This window comes from Lates calcarifer, linkage group LG6 (genome assembly GCF_001640805.2).
Source record: "Lates calcarifer isolate ASB-BC8 linkage group LG6, TLL_Latcal_v3, whole genome shotgun sequence".
Taxonomy (NCBI): Eukaryota; Metazoa; Chordata; class Actinopteri; family Centropomidae; genus Lates; species Lates calcarifer.
Genome location: NC_066838.1, coordinates 23,886,748 through 23,906,754, shown reverse-complemented (window position 1 = coordinate 23,906,754; position 20,007 = coordinate 23,886,748). Strand labels below are relative to the sequence as shown.

General features: G+C 42.9%; 1 protein-coding gene and 1 long non-coding RNA gene across 4 annotated transcripts; one reads left to right on the top strand and one right to left on the bottom strand.

Moving 5' to 3' along the window:
- Positions 1-622: 622 nt before the first annotated feature.
- Positions 623-19,748, bottom strand: nfatc2a (nuclear factor of activated T cells 2a). Of its 3 annotated transcripts, none has more exons than XM_018693527.2 (10): positions 19,372-19,748; positions 16,375-17,284; positions 16,066-16,234; positions 13,718-13,920; positions 13,466-13,638; positions 11,462-11,602; positions 9,271-9,326; positions 9,015-9,147; positions 8,146-8,859; positions 623-2,822 (listed from the first exon to the last, which is right to left on the bottom strand). In XM_018693527.2, exons 1-10 carry the CDS (start codon positions 19,427-19,429, stop codon positions 2,767-2,769), a joined length of 2,613 nt encoding a protein of 870 aa, XP_018549043.1. In that variant the 5' UTR covers positions 19,430-19,748; the 3' UTR covers positions 623-2,766. The 3 variants fall into 3 exon arrangements, with proteins under 3 accessions (XP_018549043.1, XP_018548894.1, XP_018548967.1); XM_018693378.2 differs by lacking the exon at positions 19,372-19,748 and adding an exon at positions 17,708-18,052; XM_018693451.2 differs by lacking the exon at positions 19,372-19,748 and adding an exon at positions 17,708-18,050 and having other exon boundaries at positions 8,152-8,859.
- On the top strand, positions 2,851-13,885 carry LOC127142585 (uncharacterized). The gene is made up of 3 exons (XR_007813452.1): positions 2,851-4,690; positions 13,468-13,658; positions 13,747-13,885. It is a non-coding gene; the product is annotated as an uncharacterized LOC127142585 (long non-coding RNA).
- Positions 19,749-20,007: the final 259 nt, after the last annotated feature.

Genomic DNA, 20,007 nt, shown 5'->3' with positions numbered 1-20,007 from the left:
ATTACACCATCCAGTGCTAAAGGCCGCATGAGTCATCATGGCATATCTGTATCAGTGGGCTGGAGACGGCTCATGCAGAGAGGCCCACGTGCTGCTTTTTCACCCATGGTGATGTCATAACTAGAGACTTCCTGAACACAAGGTTCATTCACAGAGCCCTCCCCAACTCACGGACCAAGCACCAAACAAGCTGTCTCCATGGCAACTACAGCCTCCGGGCATGTGAGTCCCCTTTCTTGTTGTTATTTGTTATTTGAGGGAGGATTCGAGTTTGAAACTGTGTGTCCACTGACCACGATCACGTGTGCCTATGTAAACAGTACAGTTTTACCAGGTCCGACTTTAAATTCTGAATATTTTTATGCTGCATAAATTCTAAACAAACATGTTGGGTCTCCCAAGGGTGTCTCTTTTCCTGGCTCAGGGCACGAGGGGAGCATTTGATGAGTCACTGTCTGCTATGAGTCTACTAATTTTCAATTTTCCTCTCATAATAGGCACCACAGAGGGTGAAGAGACACCTTTATCTGTCTCTAATGCACACACTGACAGTACTAACTCAGCAGGACGAGTAATGTGTTGGTGATGAAGTTGGTAAATTAAAAACAAGGACAATCATGACTTATATGGATATTATTTATTGCTACTTTTAAGGATACAAAAATAGCATGAAACAGAGACTTTTTAAGGAGGCACAAAGTCTAGAAGACTCAAAATGAAACACAGACAAGACAATTATCAACACAGAAAATAAAATAAGACAGTATTAATAACCCTTTCATTACCAAAGATTTCTTTAAGGACTGTAAAATAATATTAATAATAACAAATGCATAAACAAAATATAACCTATTAAGGGATACCTTAACAAGTTTTAGGTAATGTATTATAATTCCCTTCAGAAAAAAAAGTTTTACATTGTAACAAAACAGATGAAAGATATAATGATAACTAAATCATTGTGTAAATTATAAACAGATAAAAGATACATGACAGACAAACTGTATTTTAGTCGACTCAAACTGAATCGTAACACATGGACAATCACACTTTGCATTTAATATTTACAGAAAAGGGGAAAAACTATTTAATATAGATTACATTCAAGAAATGTCAAATGCACTTGTGCTGTACTGGCTCATTGAGAAATGTCATTAATAGATCAAAATCAGCTTTACTAATATTAGAAAAAAAAAATCTTATTATCAAATAGGCCCATATCAAATATGAAACAGAGATTCAGTCTTTTTAATTCTATTATGTGTTTTTACCACTTTACATCACCAGCAATATTTTTGTCTTTACAATCATATAAATGGCACTTGGCACTTTTAAAGGTTTTCCAATTCACTCAGTGAAATATCGCAATATTACAAAAATATGTTTTTAAACTACTGCTTTTTTTTTTCAACAAAGCAAGCTGTATTAGCACATCAGTAATCCATACTGTATCTCCCTATTGTGCTTACAGCATGAAGGCAGTTAGAGAAAATAAAATGTTTGCTCTTTACATTGGCAAGCATGAAGCCTCTGCATAGGCAGGCATTTAGCTTTGAGTATACTGATTGTCATTACAGGCAGACTCAAAATTCAACTATACACAAAACAATACACACAGTTTAAGCTTTGGATATTTTCTGTTGTGACTGTGGAAACAGCCACAGATGATGTTACAATCAACCTTAGGAGAAATACAAATAGACAAAAATTATAATAATAATAAAAAAAGCAAGAAATCCACCTTTAAATCTGAGTGTACAAAATCTCTCACTTCATGAGCCAGACTTCAGATACATCTTAAATGATGTTAAATGCAAGATTGAAAACAAAAATCAACTCAAGCACAGAAATCATGTAAAAGTGTAGACCCATGCTATCACTGTAGCATCACAGGCCCCTGTGAAGCCACTTTGGCATATCACCTGAATATAATGCAATATATATTTTTACGAATATAAAATGGTACATTATTCACATGACTCAATATTATATAAAAAAGTAATAACATTGACCTCCTGTTATTGAAAACAGTGCATATTAGGAGGTGTCACAAAAGTTCATTTGTATATGGTTAAGGCAGTGTGCATTTCACTTCAATTAGAAAACTGCACATGAGATGATCAGCATGTGAGCTCAGGACAATCTTTTCATGTAAAACTGCATACAAAGTTTACACACAGACAAAATACACACTTTGTGCAAGACATATTAAACAAAAAAACGACAAGCTTTTGGCTACAAGAAATATTTGATATGTTGTATTTGGGCTGAATTTTTGGTATGATAACCTGTTGACAAATCAATTTTCTTCACAAAAATTTATTTTGAAACTGCTCCATAACCATCATTCACTAGTATGAGGCAAACATGTCAGAGGCAAACAGGTATTATTGCCAAGGCAGAATGGCTCATGTTATTCTAGAGATTTTTTATTTTAGGTTTTTTTCCCTTTTGTATAGCAAACTGAGGATGAACAAAATAAGGCACATCTGCCTGTTGCTTCCTTGGAAACCTGCTGGGTGTTGGTAGCAGACGTTATGGGTTAAATGAATTCCTCTGTTTGTCAAATGTTTATTGCAGGAAAACATCCAAAGCAAACACAACAGTCTGGAACTGATATTTCTATCTCTATGGCTAAAGAAAATGAGGAGGAAAGGTGTGATTGTTGGTGGAAGTGCGTCACCTCACTGGAAGGTTGAAGACTGCGTGTGTTTGTGTGTGTGTGTTGGGGGGGATATGTTGTCATTTCCCACTTGAGTATCTCTTCTATGTCTGGCCTCTGGCCTGCACGCCCGTCAGATCCTTTCTTATGATCTCATTCACTGTAAAGCAAAGAAAAAGAAGGGTGTTAGACAATGGCAGGATGAATTTGTGTTTTTACAATAAAATTCCTTATTCCATAATAAGAAAGATTAAATTCCTGATATACTTTTGATGGAAAAGCGCCATGGTTCAATTAACATTTCTGTGCAGGGCATTGATGGAAGCCAAATAAAAGCTGCATTAATACTGACTAACCACTAGAGGTAGAGCTACGTACAAGCCTATAAGTAATTACTTCCTGTTGCTCAGATCATTACAAGTGTGTGCATCAACACATCAGCACAATAAACAGAAGAGGAAGGGAGTTGAAATGGAAACTTTCACAGTGTCATGGTTCTAAAAATAGAAGCACAGTGACAGGAGGAGACAAAACCTTTGTCGTGCATTGATGATAAAACAGAAGTTGTGAATTTGTGGATTGAATAATTGATGTTATTTATACCTGCTAACATGTAATGTACTCAAAACTACAGGTTTTAAATATTTGGAGCTTTCTTGTGTGCGTGCTTATAAAATAACTACTGACATCCAAAGCAGTGAAGTGTAGAGGAAATATAGGTACCTACCACTACATCTGCTCACACAGTCAAAAGTCAGACTTTCAACAGGTAAGCAATAGGCATTAAGCAGGAATGCCAGCTATGTGTAATATGTCATCTATCCAGATATGCCACGCTGTCTGTGTTTAGCTCTGGTGTTTATCTGGAGTCCAGGCCTGGAAGCCTACTGTGTGTCTGACTGTGTACACTGGCACTTGGGAGACATTATAGGCTGGTGCCACTGCTTCCACTGCGCCTCGGGGAACTCATTAGGGCCGATGAGTAATATAAGTATTTCAAAGTGGGCCAAAAAAGCTTTTTGCCTGTAGCCACGCCATTCGAGAACATTTCATGTCTGTGATTTTGTAACCATGGTAATGGGCAACACTTTGGGATTGGTCTGAATAAAGTTAAAAATGTTAAGATTTTTAGATGCTGAAAAAAAACCCCAACAACTGCTATATAAAATACTAAATGTTGCTACCTTGCACCATCTTTTTTTACAGGTCGAGGGACTTTCTTCAGCTGGTTTGTTTGCGCTCTATTTAAAGCCTTAATTTACATAGTGGCGAAGCAAAGGGTGCAACTATTAAAACATACGTAAAATGAAATCATAAGCCAGTTCACCCACACAACAGCATCTGTGAGCAGATAACAGGCAGTGAACGGCTCACCACAAAATTTGCTAAAAAAAAATAAATAAAAAAAGTAACTGTTGCGAGGTGGTGGCGTGCTCTTATTTAAGACTAGCTCACAAGAGCTACAAACAAAATTTTAAAGAATCTGGGAGAGAAAATATTATTTCTAATTGACATCATGAAGTAGCAACCACAACTGCAGTTAAGTATTTAAATGAACTAATTGAGCAATTAGACAGAAATGCTTCAACAAACCAATCTCTGTCTTTTTCTTGTTTCTCTGTCTCTGCGGCTGCCTTTCTATCTGATCATTTGCAGATGTGAGCAACAGAGCAACAGCCCGTTACAGCAGCTCAACACTGAGAACATTTTATAGCCAGGGCAGCATCTGAGAGTTGCAAAACTGAAGGAGCAGCCAAACTGGGTGCTCTGCTGTCGTCACAACATCAGTGTCCCTGTTTATTTTAGTCTGTAGTGGAATTCCCTCTGACACCTAATGCCTTAAAGAAACTTTCATCTCCCCAGCGGTGCCACAGGATTTTTCCTGAGCATAAAACGAGCTTAGAGAAGCAGCAGGAGTGCCACATCGGGGCAACATACAGTGGGGCTTTACTGAACCTAATGAAGGGTTGGCACGGACTGGCTATTTGAGGCTGGCTAAGGGAACACTCAGGCTAGTCTCTTCAATAGGTGAGTGTCTGGCTCCTGAGTTCTCAACCAATAAGCTGCACTGTTTACCAACCGACGGTGGGAGTAGATAGAGAGAGAGAGAGAGACAGAGAGAGAGAGAGAGAGAGAGAGAGAGAGAGAGAGAGAGAGAGACCTTGTACAGTAGCCGACTCAGTCGCTGCACAAGCTGGAATGTGTGTGTTTGTGTATCTGTGAGTATTTGCATGTTCATACAGTGCATATGTTTGTGTGCGGAGGGGTGTACAGTATGTTCACGGGTTATGTTTGACTGGATCGATTCGAGTGGGGTTCATTGTAATGACAGCAGGAAGTTGAAAACCACCGAGAGTAAAGAGAAAGCAGAGTGACTGGACTGACCAATCTAACCACAAAGTGTGTCAGTGCTCACATTTTTCAAGTCTGTCTTGAAACAATGCTCACACACACCCTTATGTAAAATGAAGAAATTATTAGTTGCTGCTATTGGTCTTTCTCTTTACATGTTGTACACTTGGCTTTACGGATGACAAAGTTGCTTGGATCGGATGCATGGATTGCCACTAAATTTTGTACAGACATTCATGGTCCCCTGAGGATTAACTTTAGTGACTTTGGTGATCCTGACTTTTCCTCCAGCAGTTGAGATGTTTGGTTCTGAGTGAAATGTCTTGACAACTACTGGTTGGATTGTCCTAAAATTTGGTACACACATTGGTGTTGCCCTGAGAATGAACTCTGATGACTTTGGTGATCCCATGAGTTTTCACTGAACATCACCAAGAGTAACAATTTGATCATGGCAAACATTATACCAGCTTATCATCAATATGTTAGCTGTGCAATTGTGAACATGCTGATGTTAGCATTTAGCTCAAAGCACCACTGTGCCTACATTCACTGGTGGGCTATAGACACAGAGAATGTGTAGTTACATTTGGAAAAGATCTCTTCATAGCCAGTAAGTAAAGAAAGAAACATTACAGTGACCAAAACCTTACATTGCGCAAATGAGTATCTGAGTATAGTTTTAAAATAAATTAAACAATAATAAGTATCTTTGAGCAGCTGTCTCATCACTACAGCTGCAGCACTGACTGGATAAGTTGGAGTTGTTATTCGATCAAGCCTTTCAAATGGGATGGAAGTGAGCTGAGACTAATGCGTGTCCACCAGGCTGTTGCTATGTGCTTTATCTCTCCTACCCTGATCTCTACCTGCTGGAACAATTTCACCTGCTCCACTGCCTCTGGGCTTTATTCCACACCCACTAAATCTGTCACTCTCAGCCTTTGTAGGCTATGCCAGTGGCTCTTCTTCTGTTTTCCCAAACTATGTGGCATGCCATGAGCTATGCCAGACATTCTTGACCTTTGTGGCACAAAAGTAAGGCAGGTACATACAGGTATCTTTTTTTCAATTCAACAGAATAAATATTCCTCAACAGATCTGGTCTTGTTTTTGCACCAACTGGAGGTACGGGAACTTGTGTGAGGACTGAAGATACAAGCCCTCTGTGTGGGAAAGATCGTGAGCCAAGTTTGCAAAATGAAACAGACTTTCATTTAACGCTTGTCACTAAAGTTGACACAGTTCAGGCACCTCTGAGATGTGACAGTTATCGACCACAATACTGTGACGATTCCAGGATGTGGCATCACCCTTTTTCCAAAAATGACTACAGACTGAGGCACATGCCTAAATGAGTAATGTTGACAATCTCACTTTGGTGAAAATGTGTTTGATGGTCCTAGCTTAAATGATTGTTTTGTGGTAAGGATTGTACTTCAGCACCTTTGCAGTCAGACACAAAGGGATTTTTTGACCTCACTTATCTTCTCACCCTTTGTTTGAAAAAAAAAATGTTTTGAATATCGGGAAGTCCCCCTTTTGTTTTCCTCATTAAAGGTGATGACTAGACCCTACAATGATGCTGGTGGGTGGATTATCACCTGTAGGAGTGATAAGAGGGGGGCACGCAATCCAACTGCAACTGGTAATGCATTATGAACAAGGTTTTTACATTCAACAATATGGTGTCATAGATTAGCCAAGTGTATACTGGAGTTATGAAATAATAAAAATTGCCTGCAGTCGGTGATAAATCCGAGTAACTGCTTAATCTACAATTCATTTTTATGATATTTCCAGGGAGAAGTTGATTTTAAATAAATGAATAAATAAAACTGAACAAAGATGCAGAGGCACCTTGGGAAGCTGACTGGCCGTCATCACCTTTTGATGATGGGAGGATCAAACAGGAGGCCCAGTACGACTGTTCCTCAAACTCCTTGTTAATTCACCAACTCACAGCCCTGTTGCTGTTTACTGCGGAGGGAAACCCTGCAAGTTCCATCCAAAAAACACAAATTCCATTGCTGGCCTTTTTTCTTCGTTTCATTTTTTCCATTGAAGCACACACACACACACAGCGCCTTTTCCTTTTCCTGCAAACTACCCTCCACCCTCCTGCTATCTTACAGGGATCAGGCTGGATTTCTGGAGGAGAACAGCTGCAAATAGGAATTTCTTGTGCCAGATTGGCAGAATCCCGTGGTCGGAAAAAAAGCTAATCCTCTGGTGGGTTCCCCCACAGAATCGAGGGGCGTAAGGCCAAGGAGAAGCCCTGGCCAACTACAACAAACAAAGAGGCTTTCCCCAGCTCTCCCAGGCAGCCCGTTCCACTGTTTGACAATGGTTGCCATGGAAGTTGTTTTTCACTTCATAACAGTGTCAACATGTCCAGGCGGTCAGGAGAGTGACACTTTTTTCTCCCTCCCTCTCTGCCTTTAATGCCTGCTAGAGAGAAAAAAGCTCATTTCCTGATGCGTGGCGGTGCCAGAAGAACCCCCTGCGTCCAGCAGAATGGACGCTGATGAATGGAGCAGCACTATGACATCCTCAAACTGCCTTTAAATCAAATCTGGCTGACACAGGCTGAAGAAAAGAAAAATACGGCATCACATGTCTTTTTTTATAAAACCTAACAGAATTTGTAGAACCTTTAACTCCAAAATAAGGAAGCGGTTCAACCTCTGCCTGCTGCTGGATGTGGCCTGACATTAATTCTGTCAGAGGGTAATGAGGTTGACAACCATAAGTATAAACATATGACTCATAATCCCTGTTATTTCCACCTTGAGTGGAACATAACTACACCTCCTGGCAAGGATTGTTTTAACAGTGTGAGCTTGTTCTGCTGGCTTTGTTCAGAGGGATGGTATAGCACGTAGATCAGACCAGGATATGTGAAAAGGAGATGGAGCAAATGTATTGTAAATATCCTTGAATTGTTCTTAGGAAAAGTCATATCTCTGTTGGTGAGTCTTATCATCCATCTCTTTCACAAACAGGGTATTGCCCATATCCATCACTTTGTCTGTCTGTTTATTTTTGCTGGATTACAGTAGCTGATACACAGACTGTGAATGACACAACAAGCGATCCCACTCACACAGAGTATAAAAGCAACAACTTACACTCACCATCATCTAGGTAGGCCTGGTCCAAGTTCTCCTCTTTCACTGTCACCCTCCTCTGTCCGTCTCCTGCAGCCTCCATCTGCCCTGTGCCGGGGGCAGCACGACTCTTCTGCTGCGCCTTCTGCACATAGGGCTGCTGCTGGATCACGGTGGGATAGTGCTGCGGGTGGGTCACTGCTGCCTGAGCCTGGGGGGGTGTGGGTGAGTGGGCGGTGGCTGCCTGAGGGGAGTAGCCATCGCAGTAGATGATCTGCTGGGTGTCAGGCTGTGGAGCGGTGAGAGGTTGAGGGTCTCCTGCCCGGAGCAGGTGGTGGTTTGTGGGGGAGAACTGGATGATAGAAGGGTGCTGGCCTGCACCAATGGGACCTACAGACTGTGCTGGGGAGCCAGTGTGGACCAGGACCGACCGGTGGGGGTCAGGCATCATCCCTCCAGTCTGCTGATAAAGGCTAGGGCTGCCGCTCAGACTCTTGCCAGCGCGAGAGTAGATGATGGCGGGGCTCTGCTGCTGGAAACGTGCGTCTTGGTTTGGAAGGCTGGAGCTGAGACGCTGGCAGGAGGCCATGCCGGACACCAGGCCGTTGTCTGGGTGGAGGACGCCGCGTGGGTTATGGTAGTATGAATGAGGGGATAAGCCTAAGATCTGAGGCATGGCAAAGCCCATGTGGTCTGCTTCATACTCATCTATAGGCTCTGTCTTGATGGATGGAGCTGTAAGGAGACAAAAGATCAAATAAGGGGAGTAGTGAACCATCTAAAATGATTTTCTGTGTACTCTTATCGGATTATATCTTATTATCTCATCCTTTTACACTGAAATCCCAAGGTGTGATATCAGCATACCACAAAGAGGCCGAGCTTCTTACATGCAAGTGGTGTGTAGGTGAAATGTTGAGGCTGGCTGCGCTTCCTCTTGCCATTGATGACGTAGAAGTTGACTTTGATGGAGTGGCAGACAGACGTGTCTCGGTAGGGCGGCACTTCCACAAACAGCATACTCTACAAAATAGAACCATATGATGTACTGAAACCGATCTTTTCATTTTTTAATCTTTTAACTAATGACATCTTGACATGTTTTGTGTGTAGTACTGAAGGAACAGTCTGATGGATAATACGTACAGGCTGGCTCTTATCTTTGTCCACTGTTGCTTCCATTTCCCAGATTTGCTGCCCATCTAGAAAGAAGCAAAGAGAGAAAGTGAAAACCTAATCACAGTCTAACAATGTGGTGATTAACTCTGCAGTAAAGTAAGTAAGGTTGATTGTTTCAAGATGTGTTAGACAGTTGTATAATCTGCAAATCTTTGGCCTGCAAACATCTGTAGCAACAACTGTTTTACAATTCACAGGGACAGAAGAAGCCTCTTTGTGGATGTAGATAATATCACTTTTAAGCCACTTCCTGTTAAACCACGCAGTACACCTAAAGGTAGAGATGACCTATAGTTTTAAACACATCCGTTAATCAGAAAGAAATGTGACTTGCGAAAGACACACCTGTCTACTCTCGAATGCAGCACTGAAAGATGTTAATGTAAAAAGCAGAAACACAACATTGGCAGGGATGAGATGACAAGTGCAAACTCCACATTTCTAGTGATAATGGTCATATTACAACACGCTTCATCAGATTACATGTACAGTGTGCTGTCATGTGGGTGAAAAAGTTGAAAACTAAATGTGAAATGTAAACTCCATGTGCCCTAACACATGATCTGACATGTGCTGCAGTGAGTTCTGTTTGAATGTTACTGTAGGTGGGAAACCCTCTGTCAAATTAAAAACACATGGCTTAAATGAGTCAGCAGGAGGAAGGGGGATTCCACACATTTTGCCAACTTTTTTCTAAACTTTATTTTTATGATCAACTCTCTCCACTTCTCTTACAAAACGTGATGACTACTGCTTTCTTGGCATTTGCATTTGTTTGCGTTTTGTTGCAACTCTACACTAAGGGATACCCCGACTCTTGTTCTCCCTCTGGAGATAATTGTGTGTGGAGGTGGAAAAGGGGGAGAGAAGGGAGCTGGAGAGAGAGCCTGAGCAGGCTCGACTTGGCCGGGGAAGCTTTCCTTCCCTCCGTACAACCCTCCTTGTCCAAGCACAAGAGCCAGGGGAGCTCCAGCCAGAGGCAGCTGTCTCTCATTCTGAGGGATTTCACAGCTGCACTAGTCCAGAACTTTGTGTCATACAGAAACTCTCCAAAACAATGGCAATCCCTCTTCGTAAGATTTCTTTTTCCGTCTCTGTCTTACTATCCATTACTGTGGTGTGTCGTAACACAGCGGCAGGGAACCCCGGACCAAAAAAAAAACCTAGTCTGAGTGCGCGGGTCCAAGTTTTGGTTGAGGTGGCCTGTGGAGTGCCTGTATCTAAAAAGCCAATCAGTCCGCTCTCAGACAGCAGTGGAGTCAGTGAGTCACAATATTAGACAGTAAAAATATCTTTTCTATCTATAAAAAAGAAAGAAAGAAGGAAGGAAAGTATTACATAACCATCCATCCCAAAGAACCTTCGAGCAGCAGCTAAAGGTAGTGAACTGGCCACGTGATAAAAAAAACACAACTCACTCTTTTATAAATAGGTGTTTTAACAGCTAAGCAGCTAATGTAGTCAAAGAGTGACACATCCCTTTGACCCTTTTGACCTTACACAAGAGACACAAAGACATGAAATGAAATCAATCCTGGTTAAATCTTTCCATTCTGACAAAAGATTAGAATAGAGGGCCATTATTTCAATTACTCCTACTAAAATTACATAATAGAAAATAAGAGAACATGAAAGGACTTAGCAAATTTATATGAATTGAAGTGTATACCAAGGACATCAACAAATGTACTTGAAACAACATTTCATGTGACACACAGAGCCATTAATCACACGACAAAAGGCCCATCTGAGCAGTGATAAGACATCATGGAAGTCAGTGAGGAAGAAAAGGGCAAAAGGAAGTCAGGCAGCAGTGTTATCATTTGGATCATGCAAATAACTCATGCAGCTTTGTCCGTACAATGATGGTGGTGAAATATGAAAGCTGTGAACTTGTTACACAGACACAGTTACTTATGAGTCATTAGTTATCACCAGTGTTGTGGTGACACTATGTTGTGTAACAGCAGAACTAACAGAGGCACAGGCCATGGAGATTTTATAGATTTGGTCATAGGCGTGGTTTCCTGGCAACATACTGTATGTCTCACAGTTAACCTAAATAAAAAAGACGAGTCTTGTCTGAAAGCAGAAAACCACTCTTTCCCACAACATATCAGTGATGCTGGGTCTGATGTCAGTTAGTGGTGCCACTCACCCTGGGTTTTCTCCATGAAAATGACCTTGGAATCGGAGCTGAAGTTCTGCCCAGTCAGGATCATCTGCTGGCCGCCCAGAACAGAGCAGCTGTCCATGTCCTGCTTCTCAACCATGGGAAGCTCATGTGCTGAACGCTGGGCTGTAGGGACACACAGAGGGGCAGTGTGTTACATTTACTGTCTGTTTACTGGCACACTTCTCAGTAACATGGGCATATAAATACAGTAGAGACAAAATAACTGGTTGATTGAGTTGCTCAAGAATCGTTTCTTGAGCAAAAATAATGAAAAACTGCCAAAAATCAGTTAAATCACTGTAAATGTGAATATCTTTGAATTTTGAACTATTGGTCAGACAAAACAAGACATATGAAAATGTCATTTTTGACTCCAGGAAGTATCATTATATCACTGTAATATGAAATTTCATTGAACATTTGACATTTTAATCAACAATTGAAATAATAGTTAACTGCAGCCCTCTACAGTCTCCAACATCAGCCGACATTACAGAGAAAAAACACTTCATTTGAAGGCTCTGTATTGGTTTCTCACAAGTGCAAAACTACTAATTACCAAGAAGTGACACTGCTTTACAATAAAGAGATGATGCTGAGTCATTCAACTATCAAAACCCTTGCTTTCGGTTTTAATAAACAGCAACACAAATCTGTCAAATCACGACGTAGGAGAGCCTAAAATTTTAATAATATACAGGAAGGAGTCTGATGCAATATGATAAAATAACCCTGCAATAAACACCTCCTTCTGTATGTATGAAATTCTAGCTTGTGCTGTGACCTTAAAACACTGTACAATCTCACAGGACTTTATGTTAAATTCTAGCAGAGATCCCAAAGTGTTGAAAGATACCGAATATGTCAGACTGAATTTTTGTGAAATGTGCACAGAATGATGCACGAGGCATTTAGATATTTCCATTTGATGGAACAGGAGCACAGTATGGGGTTTCACTCTGTCTAAACATCACACAGAATGTATATATGATACTAGAAAAAGCAGCATAAAGCTACTTGAAGGGAACCAGAAAGGGAAATATGTATGTAAAAGGGTTGAAGTCATTGATGTTATTTCTGCAGCTCCAGACACTAACAGTCCTATACTGTGTGAAGTGTTGCTTCCTCATCTTGTAGGTTATTATCAGTTGTTAGTTAAGCTGAAACTCCACACTCGCTGAGGTGTCGACAAACAACACTCTGACCTCTGAGCAGGTTTGAGGGTTAAAACAAAGAGGATGACACCAGCAGGGAACACTGCTCTTCAAACACACCAGCACCGACACAGTCGGCTTAGCAACCGGCATGACAGATGTATCAAAGGTAACTGACTTTACGCTCGATTGGTTTTCACTGACGCTGATTGTTCTGAAGTTCATCCTACAAACAGGCAGTGACTATTGTTCTGCCTCTCCTGTGATCAGAAAACAGATGGGAAACGACGATTATAAAACGTTGTTATGTTCAGTGTCATGAGTTTTTACAATGACAGGAGCATATTGCGCACAGCCAGTGTCACACTGATATGATGAATGTTATGTCTTGACCTGCGTGTGAGTCAAAGGTAGATAAAGAGACCTTCTTGTTTGAGTTTTGATTACACCAGGTGCTTTAATAACACTGTGTACACATGCGCTGATGTACCCAAACACAGACTTTACTACTGCACACAGACAAACAGGTACACAGACACTGAAACCTGCAGCGCCCACCTACTGGATGGAAGCCCTGGATGCATAAAGACATCTTTGTGTGCAGGACTCTGTACTATCAGCCCAGCTCCAAACTCATTTGAATGTGGGTTCCTTTTTTTATGATGTTTATTTTGTATAAAGTTTTGTTAACTGATGAAAACATCAGCAGTTTGAAGCATGCTTAGGGAATTCAGAAAGCCACTCCCTGTATCAGGCTCAAAACCATTTTTAAGATGAGTGAAAATAGCACAAAAAGCACATCATGAGAGTATTTCATGCGTCGTTTTCTTACAGCACTCGATGGGATGCGAAGCCACTTGGAGAGAGACGTGCTGTCCTCCAGGCTGAGGTATATGCACACGAAACACAAGACGAACTCGGGTGTTTTTCCGGCCGACGTCCGTCTCACCCTTCCTCAGCTCGATGTCAGCGTTCCTGAGCTTCAGGATCCCAGCACAGTCGATTCTATGATAAAGAATTCATATGTAAGCAACAATGGCAATGGCAAATTTCTATTGAAAAAACAGAGTTATGATAGTCTTACATTGCTTTCATGTTGTTCTTTGGCTCCAGGGGGATCTCAAGCACTTTGGTGCCGTTAATAATCTTCTCAAAGCTGGTGGTCGTAACCGTCTTGCCAGTGATGCGGTGGACTTGATAAAAGGCATGGGGCTTGAGGATGCGCTCGTCTGCTGTACCGATGAAGATCTGCAGGCCAAGTGGCTCCTTGCCTCTGTAGCCATGTAACTGCAGACACAGAAAAAGTCACAAGAAACTGATTTTTTTTCCTTTTTTGCTTTGCTCCTGCTGTCAGGCAATGAAACAGAAATACAGTATTATATGAAGGAAATGTTTGAGTCACTTTAAACTGGTTTTGTTTCTCCATAGCCTCTTGTTCCAACTCTGCATTTCCAGATGTTGTTTCCCCCAAGAGGTGGCTAATCAGTGTCAGACCCACGTGTAAAAGCATGAGTCTTCCATCTACAGCCTTGAGCAGAAGCCAGCAGAGAGCTCACATCCTACGGCCTCGTACTAGCTCTTTCATAACTGGATGAAGAAATTAGCAGGGGTCCTCTCTTTCACTGACAGAACTGAAACTGACATAAACAACCAGCCTGACACATTTGGCATTGACCTGTCTCAATGTCCTGCTGCAGAAACTAAAATATATAGATAGGTGAAGCTGTAAATAGGTGAAACTGAGAGGCAGAAGAGAGAGAGAGGTTACTTTTAACTTGAGAGTGCCTCCTGAGGAAACCTGCAAAAACCACAAAGCATCAACTTGCATCTAAATGCTGTTTTTGTTCAGACAGTATACTGCATAACCTTTATCACAGAATAAAGTGGTTGCAGAATGATGGAGTGAAACACCACAGGTAATTTTGTACTTTTTTTCAAATGACTATCCATTCTAACTACAGGAAATGTCACTGCAGTGAGCCTGATTGTTTGGGAAATAGTTGATTTAAAATATGTTCTTTGGCTACACTGTTTCATTTTTCCTATCACAAAGGGCACAGAGAGACTGTTCCTTTCAATCGTGTCCAGAAAAAAAACAAACAACTTGTGCTCATCAGGCACTTGTAGAAATGATGATCTATGTGGATGTAACTGTCAGACTTCACAGCAGCTGCTGAATGTAAGCAGAAACTATGGCAACATGAATGAGCACGCTGGGTCCATTTCCAGGTAGCTGACACACAGAGTGAAACAGAGGAAGCTGACTGCAAACACTCAACAGGCCATGTGAGCAGTCGGCCGGTTGTCATGGCAGTGGCAGGAGCAGTGAGTCATGACAGAGAGCAGTGTAGGAAAAGTAAAGTGGAGGGTACAAGGCTCAGAGAGAGAGAGTGTAGGGGAGAAGAGGAAGGGAAAACATAGAGAGCAAAGGAGGAGAAGAGGAAGGGAAAGACGAGGTGAAGGAGTGCAGCCGTGGCTAGCCAGGCCTGACCATCTGATTGGCCTGGCAAACCAGGCAGAACTGACCTCAGGGTGAGGTCTTTGGGGATGGGCAGAAAATGGAAAAGGAGCAAGAGAAGCCTTACTACCAACGAGTCCCTACTATCACCAACAAAAACAACTCTGATATGTTGTCATGGTAATACAGAGAAAAGGAAGCTGAACCAATTCTTGGACAACTGTAACTGTGTCACAGCTAATTTCAACATGCGGTGGTTGAGTTCCACGTTGTGACTGCGAGAGAAATATTCGCAAACGTTTCTTTTCCAATCTGCAGTTATTTTACCCAGCAGGCTCCGTGGCATTCGTTTTTATATACGTCTAGTGAAACGGAGTGTTTCAACACTTTCAGTCAACTTCCTAATACGACACCCGCACAGTCAACAAACCAGTGTGTAAGGGGAAGTGAGGGACAACATGAGCACAGATCTGGTTGTGTGGTCAGGGCACACAGCGGCAGACTATTTTAAGATGGAAAGCAGAAAAGAAAAAAGTCCGGGAGCCTGTGTTGCTCACTGACCTGAGCTCAGTTCTGGGGGTTGTCATGGGGCCACAGGGCGGTTACAGTGTGTCATATGTCTGAGGTTAAGTAGTCCTTTATGATTTGTTTCCAAAAGTGAGAAAAGGGAAAGGTGCTATGAGAGTAGCCAGAATAACTCATGTAGAGTCATTTTCATACAGCTGGCCCTGGGCAATAACACCACCGCCACCACTACTGAGTGCATAATGAGTAGGAAATACCATTACACGCAAGCCCTCCCATCAGGGCTGCCTGAGGCTCCCAAACCAGAAAGATAATTTAATGGACAAACCTGACAACATGCCTTCATGTGGCCACTCAGCACTTTGAACTGTACTGCTATGTTAGTAATTTTGTGCTGACTTAAGTGATATTATTAAGTACTTTGTTCACATATCTTGTTTTGAGCATACCTGTACAACAGGATGTCCTCCTGTTGGGGCTTTGACTGCACCCCTGCTTCCCTCTGTCTCATAGTGAGCTCTGTGGTGCGGCTTGGGCTGCACCTCAATGTGGAGTTCATACTGGTCTGTGCGACGGGGGATCGGCCATTCCAGCGGGGGGAGAGAAGCCACAGGGATGCTACAGAACATACAGGAAGCAGAAAATGATAGAAATCATAAAACTTGTTAAGATTATGAGTAAAATGTGGAACGTGGGAGTTTATGTTGTGTGCATGAGTAAACCAAAAGCAATAAGCTCTGGTTTCCTGGCCAGTTTACCTGCAGAGGCTGGAAACCAGCGGCTTGGACCAGATCGGAGGGATAACAAAGAAAGGCTCTGCAGGAGGTTTGGCTTTTATGTCCGGGTCGGACACCAAGTAGTTCCCGTCTCCATGATTCAGAGAGTAAATCTGGTTGGTCTTGACTATTTTAGTGGGCACCAGGCCTGGCTGCCCGGTGCCAAAACCATTCATGCCATCTGCAAGGCTGCTGTGTGTATAGTGGGCACCTATGTCTTCATGGCCACTATGGGGGGAGGGACTGCGGGAGCGATGCCCAGGGACTAAACCTGGATTTCTGTACATGGCATAGGTGCGTTTGCCCTGTGGAGAGGTGGAGCGGGAGCCAGGTCTGGGAGAGGGCGAGCGGTGTCCCAGGCCGTCCTCAGCTAGGCTCGTGCGAGGAGAGGTGCCCGGGGAGGTGCGAGGGGAGCCAGTGTGGATGTTCTGTAATCGGGGGCAGAGGTCTCCGGGGTTCTGGCCACTGCTGGGGGACACACAGGGAGACGCCCAGGGGGAGTAGCTCTCCGAGTGCCAGCTGGTGGAGGAGTTGCTGCTGGCGGGACTCAGGCACTGGGGCTCACGGTAGGCGAGGTTTTCATGGCCAGGCACGGTGAGGGTGGGTCTAGGGCTAATGTTCAGGTGGTGGTTCTGCAGGGAGTCCCGACCATGGTTGTAGTGCTCACGGGAGGGAGTGATTTCAATCCGCGGGCTCAGAGTCAGGCCTGCAGGCCGGGTACTGTCCAGGTAGTTCCTGGCCTCCTGGTTGTCATATCCTGAGAGAACCTCAGCGTTGTGTCCACTGTAGGGGGGACTACAGGCCTTGATGCCGTATGGGGAGGCCTCCTCCAGAGGGAAAGCCTGCTCAGACTCAGGACTGAGGACTTTGTGAGATTCAAGGTTGGGGTCATCTGCAGGGGAACAAAGATTCAAATTCATCACAATACACACATTTGAAAAACATTAATGTCATAGCTAGAGATATTTCCCATTAGTCCAACAGTAACAGCAGTATATCCTCCAACACTGGAGCTCACTAAAGTTAGCATACACCAACTGGCAACAGCAGATTCACCTGCAAACAGCTTGCTTTTTAAAATCATAATGCATTTTTAACTTTTTCCTCATCAACTGTAAAAAGCCTCTTCATGTTGACATGTTCTCACGTGGCTATTACATGTCAGAGCCACATCAAAAACCTGTCAAATTCACTTCCTGTTTTTCTTGTCATTATCACAAATAAACCTTAGAGGCCACGAACTAATTTTCAGACAAAAAATAACCGAGAGGCAGCGGAGTCAGCTCAGGTTGCCAAAAAAAAGCCGCGGACAAACCTTGATTTCCCCCAGCAAAGTCGCTGCAAGGTGGTTCATATTCAAACAAGTACTCAAACTCCAAATCCTCATCAGGGTAGCTGACCCGACTGAGCTCTTCCTCCAGGTCTTTCTCGTCGTAAAAAGAGCTCATCTGTCTAAATGTTTCCAAACGGCTGCTCTGGGTTCAGGCTCAGGTTCGGGCGAAGTCGACAGAGACGCGGCTGAAGTGTCGCGGCGCTAACGTGGATTTGGGGAACCTGTTCAAGTGTCAAATGATGCATCGGTGAGCTGCAGGAGGTGAGGCGCACAAGTTTCCTGTTTGAGCTCGCCGCAGTTATTTTCAGATGAAGGCGGGACTATTTTCACACTGAATGCAGAATTTTTCGACCCCCACCCCCCACCCCCACCCCTTTCTCTCCTTGTCATTGATGCATCGATGAAAAAAAAAAAGAGGCGAAAGTGCAGGTTGGGACTGAAATGAATTAACTGCCCCGTTCAAACAGATCACCGTGAGTCCTTTGACAGACTCTGCAGCCTGGTGCTGCCCCCGGGTGTTTGACATGTTGCAGTGACAGTGCAGGGTGCTGACTGAGCCCCTCACCTCTTCAACAACTCACTGACCTACCCATTAGAACAGGTTGGTACCAGCGTCATTCAGGTCTGTGTGTACATACATACAGGCGGGTGGATGGATGGTTAGAAGTGCACTGAATACTTTTTTACACAACTACATCGCCTCCTCAAACAGTCTGATCCTCTTCCCGTCTCGGAGTGGATTTGTTGTTGAAGCGCTCAATGAAAACGTACAGGTTCTGTCGAGGGAATCCCCAGATTTACGCACAACTAGGGCGTTCCTTCTAGTTGTAGCCTTACACCCACTGGGCCGATAGCCTACTGTATATGCTCTGTCAGCAAAAAACGATGCATCATAACCAGCTTTAAAATCCTCCCTCCTTTCCAGCGGAATATACAGCGATATCCTGCTTTAATTCTAATACTGATCGTGTTCATTTGAGCATTTAAGCTAAATAAACCAGAACCAGTTTGTAACATATCAAACAAGATACATGTCAGAAAGTAATCGAGCTGTTATACAAAGTGACAACCATTAAGGTCTTGGTAAAACATACCATTTGCGCCATATTTGAATATTTGATGATGATGACTGTGCATACATCGGTCAAAATCCTCCTTATAGTTGCATTACACCCGATTCAGTCAGGTAGGCTCACGTGACTTGAAATACACTCTCCTTGTTCTCAATCAGTCTTAGTTAATACAAACTGATTTCATGCAATGTAAATGTAAAGCTTGATAGACTGTCACATCTTATAGCCTTCGTTACCCCATATTTTACTCTCAGAGTGTCTCTGAGGTTTGTTTTTCATCGACAAAATAAAAGTTTGACGATTTTATTGTTCATCACAATAATATAACTCTGATGTGTCTAATAGGCTCCAGATTCTCCCCGAATATCTTGGTGCTTATGCCAAGACTGATCCACTACAGCCCGGCAGCATGTCTCTACCCAAACATCAACATCCCAACTATCTGTGAGACGTTACACTGACAGCTAATGACACTAAATCATGTTAGTCACAAACACTCCAAGGCTAACACTGCTCTATCAATTAAAAATCAAATGGGTTGATTACCAGATAATCACAACACTTCAGCAGTACCTTGATCCATCGACCTCATGGTGTGGTACTGTGCCAGCCTCCAAGTATCTCTAAACATCTGGAGAAAAAAAGTGCAAAATAAATAGAAAAATAAACCGATGAAAAATTAGTCTCCTCTAACAACCATAGCAGAAGAAGCGCTCTTCAGTTAAAAACTGTTAAAAAGAGACGAAACAGGAAAAAAAAACTCTGTCCACGTTGAAAAACCTCACGCTGCGGACACAGCAGCTGCGCGCTAACTCCCTTTCTGTTCAAAAACATGCAGCCGCATCAGCTACAGCAATGGTTCTGGTATGAAGTCCCCCTTCCTAGAGCTCTATAAGGATTACTTGAGTATCAAGAGCGGCTTCCTTCCCCGCTCTGGGTGTTTATAATGGTCCAATGCTGTAAAATAACGGGATTCCCTCAGTGTTTCCTCCTGTTTGTGCGCCTTTGCCATGGAAACCTGGAGCCGGTCCATGTCGGAGACTCAGGGCTTTCCTGCAAAGCCCCACACTCAGGAATCCATGACGTCTCCGGCTCCTGCGCCAAGGCATTTCTGCGGCTTCTCTCAGACAGTAGCACACAAGAACTTCATTGTAGGGATGAAGAAATTACTGTAGGACACAGAGAGAGAGAGAGAGAGAAAAAAAAAGA